We start from the raw sequence: 7,011 nt of genomic DNA, 5'->3' as shown, positions 1-7,011 counted from the left end.
TTTATTTCAAATAACATGATATTAAAAAATATCTGATAAACTATTTTAAAAAGTGTTGACACAACTAAACAATAAAGGCTCAAAGATTTTTATTGAAACAAATAGCAATTATGTCGGTTTTAGTTTAAGCTATCAGTCTTTCCGGGTATTTTCTTGCATTCTTCACTTTATTTTGTAAACATTTTTAAAAAATATGAGAGTCACGATACATCTATGTATATATTTCTGATTTCGGTACGCATTATGAAATTATTCGAAATGGATTCCGATAGGAATTATTCGATTATTCCCTACATTTCTATTGTATTTCCTAGGGAAAACGAAATAATTCCGATTGGAATCCATTCCGACTTATATATTCCATGATAAGTGCCCGGATTACATAAATGATCACGTCGAATTTCTCGAGGCAAAATTTCTTTACAAATATAAATAGGATATACAATACGCTGTTGAGGCTCAATATCTACATAGAATATTGTTCTATCGTGTTTATACTCGTATATATGTGTATATAGTTTTTGCGACATAATACGATCACTGAACTATATATAACACTGGAATGAGCATCGAGGAAAATTCGTGGCCGCAATTGATCAGCCATTTTGATTTGATGTGGTATTTGAGCGAATCAGAAGCGTTCGCGCGCGCGTTGCAATCGATGTATGGAAATCTATATGGACATGAATGGTATATAAACAAAAATAATGTCACTTCAATTATTTTTACCTATGAAATGAAAGGCCCTTTTTACTTCTCTGCCCACACCCAGGCACACTTCATGTTGATGCTTTGTAGACAGTCACGCGATTTTATAATCCTTTAAATATAATCTCACACACGATAATCTTGCTGACATATGCGTCTTATTTCGTCTTCACGTGAGAATATGCAGAATACGAAAGTCTAAAAGAGTAACATAAACTCAATTGCGCGTTTCAAGCCGGTCACACTTTTCAAAAATGATGACGCAATAATACGTTCGATCACGTCAGTAGACGATCACCAACGATCACCGTTCCATATGCCATATGCGTCTTACTAAAAAACATTAAACGTAAGTGCGCATGAGCACCTGAAAGCTTCTGATTCGCTCAGATACCACATCAAATCAAAATGGCGGCTGATCAATTGCGGCCACGATTTTCTGTACATCACAGCGGAGATGCCCATTCTAGTGTATACATAGTTCAATGAATACGATAGCTAGACTAGAGGTTCTCAATTACAGGGTGGTACACGAAACATCAGGCCTGCTCTTTTTGGTTGAACTTTTGCATCGGTTCATCTTTCTTCCTTTTCTTTCCAGAAAGAAAAAAAAGGAAGAAAGATGAACAGTCCTATCATACCACATAATTATTTCATTGAAATTGAATTTGTGAAGTATCGTTTTTTTTTTAACAATGTAAACAAATTCTGTACTTCGTGGAAATTCTGCTAGGTGTAGTATCAGAATTGAGCAGCGAGGTGATGAGGCCAACTCGTGAAATAATGAATAACAGCGGATAGTTGACTTAAAATGATAACCGCCAAGTGAAAGTTATATTGTTATTTATAGAAACAGTGTGACAGAAACTCAAAGACACAAACGTTTCCATCATGGTATATAGTTATCTCATGCTGAAGATTTATCGAAAAATAGCGAGTCAAACTCTTCAAGAAATTATGAGCCAAACGGTGGGTTCATGTTGAATGTTATCTATTAGACAATTTTTCGGGATTTAAATTAATTTTATGATAAGTCAATTCTGTACTAATTTTATTAAAAATAAATGTGTTATGTATGAAATAAATGGTATTTTTTTATGTGCCATCCTGTAGGTCAAAAATTGATGTGTCTGTCTTCACTTCCATCCAATTTTGACTTCTAATATCTTACGAAATTTCCACAACGTTTGCTCATACAGTCAGAAAAACTAATACTCCAAAAGTACTAATGATATAATTAAATAGTGATATTTCGTTACTTTATATATGTATTTAATAGCAAAAAGCAATGTATTTCATTCAGAATGAGTTCAAATTTATATTTTGTGCAAAAATATTTTTTTAACCTACGAAAAAATATGCAAGTCAATATAAAACAAAAAATAAAAATTTTATTAAATAAATAATAATAGGCATATAGCAATTGCAGCCAAATCCGTTTACAAAAATGAGAAAAATGGTAGTATTCAATTGCACGTTACGTTAATCCTGTTAATATGAAAACCTCTAGATTATCCAAATGTTCTATGCTTCTTCATTTTGCATATATATTACATTAATACAACATTAATAATATTACGATATATAAATGCGCCATCATCTTTTGAATAATTCGCGAGTTGATAACTCGATCGTACATATATCCCTTCTGAGGTTTAACGGATGTTGCACTTTTTTAAGATACAATATTGCAAAGATCACCACTTGAATATTCAAATAATTTGTCATATTTTCACTTGACAAATTAAGCGTCACACGGGGTTTACATACACGTCATTCATGCGTCAAAAATGGACACAGTTGAGCAACATTAATTATCAAAATGCATCAACTTGTTTTGGGATACGGGTTGATATAACGTCAAGAAAATGCAGTAGGAACACATTATTCAAGTGTCCCTCTTCAAGTTTTAGCCAGGACTCGGACAATGATCAACAATCAGAGTTCTAATTAGACGTATCAAACATCAAATTTTTTTTTAAATGGCAGTTTTTAAAATTTTACTTTCCACACAGAATGTGAAAATATTTACGTAAAGTTATAAATTGTCCTTCGTAGATGTATCACAGTGTGCGGTATTTTCTCGCGAGGAGCTTTTTGTGCGGGGAACCAGCAATCTTAAACATCAATGCCGAGCAATTCTCGGCTATCGGCCTTTAAAAATCGGCGACGTAAACTGCGACGACGAAACTCCCTCCATCAGACGGACGCACGTTTTACTCGGAGACTGGCAGAAGTCGGGGGTGGTCGATATCCTTGATATCCGGAAGGATCCAATAGCTCGGAATTCGCTGGGCCTAGACAAGTGCAAGAGCACACGCTCACACAATCGTCCGTGTCGTGCACGACAGGCACGTGACTGGCCAGAAGCTTTCCATTTACCGCCACAACCTCGCCGTCTAACGTCAATACGTGATGGGAAGCCGATTGCAGCTCAGTGTCGTCACGACGCGCCTCACCGGAATCCCTAAAGTGATGTTTTGCAGGATATTAATAATTTTTTCACATATCTGTAAAATAATTCGTCTTCTATTACAGAAAATGTAGATATTTACGTCGTCATGAAGCGCAATACGAGCAAATTAATACTGGCAGCAACTACGGCCAAACCAAATAGGATAAAGATCAAACTCAAAATCACATATCCAGGTTTATTGGAAAGCGCTTGATCATTCTGCAAAGTAATTTGTCTATAAATCTTACTGCTTCTCTCGCTGACGATCAACCAAACGTTATTTACCTGAAGAGCGACATAGTCACCAAAACCTATAGTTGTAAGCGTCACAAAACAGTAATAAAAACTATCAAAGTAGCTCCAACCCTCATATCTCGAAAACACTGCAGCACCTGTCGTAATAATTATACTTGAAAGTAAACCAGTCGCTAGCATGAGATTCATCTCTGTAGCTTCGGTTTTTTGACATCTGAGATACGTCTTTGCTCGTCTAATCACAACTGATGCAAACTTGTTCAATCGTTCACCAATGCTTTGAAACATTACCAATCCCAAAGGAATTCCTACCACTGCATATACCATACAAAATGCCTTTCCGGTTTTGGTCACAGGAGTCGAATGCCCGTAACCTTACAGAAAAAAATTTTATATATATTAAATTTTTATTAAAATACTATTCTCTCTCTCTCTCTCTCTCTCTCTCTCTCTCATTTTGTGAGCATTTTATTTTAATATCAATTAAAAATATATTTATTGTGTTGTCTGATACAAAACATAATTTTTCATTGAATTTTGATTTATCGTCTAATCTTTAATATGTGTACACATTAAAAATTTAAATAATTTTTGAAGATAGCCCCGGCGAAAATTCTTCTTTGCGTTCTTCATACAAGTAATTTTTCAGAATGTTTACATATAAGTTTTATAATGTTTGTAAGTATAATTTCATAATTTTGTAAAAAATTTCTTAGAGTTTTTACGAATTGAAACATTTTCCAGAAATACTGAAAGTTTCCATCTTTTCTATGTATGTATCCTTTTGTATATAAATATTAAATATAATTCTTTCACCAAGGAACACAAGCGTGACTCACCAATCATGGCTAATACTAAAGTGGCAAAATAGAAAGCACCCGCAAATTTCCACTGCGGTCCCGCTTTATGTGGCTTGTTCTCTATTATTACAATTTCTACCATCTTATAGTCCTCCGGCGTAATATTGTACTTCCTCATCATATTACGGCGTATCTCTGCAATAATATTTTCCAAAAGCGAAAAAAAATTATAATTAATGATCAATTATCGATTCGCTTAAAACTAGGTATTTCATCGACTCAAACAGCGATAAAGAACTCACCCGAGAGAAATTCCCAGCGTTTCTTCTCAGTGTCCGATTCAAGGGCATCAAATACCGCAGCGCCAACAAGGAGATATGTAAATGTACACACTACTAATGACAAAGTCCTGACATTCTGTCTCTTCATCTTCGCCGTTTTGTTCTACCGCGCGTCTAAGCGCGCTACAGAATACAAAATTTAGCGATCACTGCACTCTCAACGAGTTTCTCGAAATTTCCCCTGACAATAATGTTCTTCGCAAGACACAATAATATTTATGTGGAGCAGCGTTTTGTACACAATGTATAAATACATATTTATTTTGCACTGGAAAAATAAACATACATGCGAAAAATTTATATCGCAGATGAAACATTCGCCTAAGAACTCGAGACACCACGAGAGTAAGCTCAGTAGTCAGTACTCAACTATTCACGAGACAATAGACAACAATCGCTGCACTGCTGCACATTATCCGTTCGGTTCGGATGAGTATTGATCGCGAGCCAACGAAGGGATACGCTGCTGCTGCTGCTGCTGCTACTGACTTATATTCGGAAGTATGTCGTACAATAGCGATAATCGGGAGCCTCGATGATAACATGTATTATATACATATTAACGTTGCAGTTGCAACCAATAAATGATAACTGCGGCGCGGCAACAGCAAGTGGTAACCACTATGAAATGACTGGACCACACTGATCATGATCACTGATGACTGATGTCGCGGTTCAGTAGTATGGTGCGCTTTCGTCGCGGCATTACTAGTTGTGCGTGCGTCGGTCATGTATATATGTACAGACCACCAATCGATTATGTGAACGAGTCTCGTCACCCTTAACTTATACACACAGTAAATCTACCGTTGGTAATTCAGCAATTTATACAAATTTACTCGTATTATATAATGTAAACTATATAGATTGTCAGCGTTGGCAATAATTTTGAAACACGGAATCTACATCTATTTTGGAAGGACTGAAATTGTGACTTAAGGACGCTTTGTCTATGCATGTATCAGTAAAAAGTACCAGTCAAATAATCAGCCAAAAATAGCTAATATATCTGCAGCCAATATCATTCAAACATTTTAACGATATTAACCCGTGAAATTAAATTTCCGAATTTTCGTTTGCTCACCCTTAGTTCAAAAGTTATACGAAATTTAAATTTTGGGGGGCCTACTTCACGCTAGCCCCCCAATATTAAAAAATCAAATATTTTTTTTGCATTAGTTAGCTCATCGTTTGCTCATATGCACGATTGCTCCGTTGAAATTTTTGTTTGCTCACCCTTAGTTCAAAAGTTAAACTAAATTTAAATTTTGGAAGGCCAACTTTACGTTAGCCCCCCAATATTAAAAGATCGAATATTTTTTTTGCATTCGTTTGCTCGTCGTTTGCAAACGATTGCTCCGTCAGAATTTTCGTTTGCTCACCCTTAATTCAAAAGTTATACGAAATTTTAATTTTGGAGGGTCAACTTCACGTTAGCTCCCCAATATTAAAAGATCGAATATTTTTTTCTGCATTCGTTTGCTCATAGTTTTCTCACGAATGCTCGCATTCGAATGGAATGAGCGCAAAAATTTTTTTTGCGGATATAGGTAGCGCATAAATAGCGCAGTATTCCATAATTTTTTTCATTTAGATTTGGGTAAGTGGGGGGGCCAGCTAAGCAGACGTGACTTAGGAGTGAATATAACTGTTCGCTCCGAGAGAGAGAGAGAGAGAGAGAGAGAGAAGTGCCTTAAGTGTTGTACCGCAAAAACCAAAAATGCCTGGAAATAGTAGCGCATAAATAGCGGATAAATCATGTGTATTTAATTTTCCAAAACGATTGTTTTTAACGGGTGCGTGGGCTGACTGATTGCCCGCTTAGTTCCCCCACGAAAAAATTTTCTTTTAGCAAAACGGAATGAGCACAAAGATTGACTTTTACGGATATAGGTAGCGCATAAATAGCGCATTATTCCATAATTTTTTTCATTAAGATTTGGGGAAGTGGCGGGGCCAGCTAGGCAGACGTGACTTAGGGGTGAATATGACTGTTCGCTCCAAGAGAGAAGTACCTTAAATGTTGTAGCGCAAAAACCAGAAATGCCTGGAAATAGTAGCGCATAAATAGCGCATGAATCCTGAGTATTTAATTTTCCAAATCTGTTGATTGGCTGCCTACTCAGCCCCCTCACAAAAAATTTTATATTTAGCTAATATAAAATTTAGCTAATTTACCTATCTACCTTCCTACCTCCCAAATTCACCTCCCCCCATTTTACCTTTCCCATCTCCTCCTCCAGGTGCGCCGTCATTACATTGAATAACAGCGGAATCAGTGAGCATCCCTGTTTTACCCCCCTTACCATCCAAAGACTCTCCTAATTCTCCCACCCTTGTTCTCACTTACTCTTTGTTTCTCTTAATAGCTCCCCCACCTTTTCTACCAGCCCTTCCCTTATCCCTCTCTTCCTTAGTGCCTCTATCAATAGTCCCCTATCCACCGAATCAT

General features: G+C 36.3%; 1 protein-coding gene across 2 annotated transcripts; it reads right to left on the bottom strand.

The window, feature by feature from the left end:
• Positions 1-2,204: 2,204 nt before the first annotated feature.
• On the bottom strand, positions 2,205-5,061 carry Task7 (TWIK-related acid-sensitive K[+] channel 7). 2 transcript variants are annotated; one of them, XM_018505266.1, is made up of 5 exons: positions 4,521-5,061; positions 4,258-4,413; positions 3,449-3,792; positions 3,264-3,382; positions 2,205-3,175 (listed from the first exon to the last, which is right to left on the bottom strand). In XM_018505266.1, exons 1-5 carry the CDS (start codon positions 4,645-4,647, stop codon positions 2,908-2,910), a joined length of 1,014 nt encoding a protein of 337 aa, XP_018360768.1. In that variant the 5' UTR covers positions 4,648-5,061; the 3' UTR covers positions 2,205-2,907. The 2 variants fall into 2 exon arrangements, with proteins under 2 accessions (XP_018360768.1, XP_018360767.1); XM_018505265.1 differs by having other exon boundaries at positions 3,264-3,792.
• Positions 5,062-7,011: the final 1,950 nt, after the last annotated feature.

This window comes from Trachymyrmex cornetzi, unplaced genomic scaffold, assembly GCF_001594075.2.
Source record: "Trachymyrmex cornetzi isolate Tcor2-1 unplaced genomic scaffold, Tcor1.1 scaffold203, whole genome shotgun sequence".
NCBI classification, from domain to species: domain Eukaryota; kingdom Metazoa; phylum Arthropoda; class Insecta; order Hymenoptera; family Formicidae; genus Trachymyrmex; species Trachymyrmex cornetzi.
The sequence above is the reverse complement of the archived record's forward strand: the minus strand, read 5'-3'. Positions and strand labels throughout refer to the sequence as shown.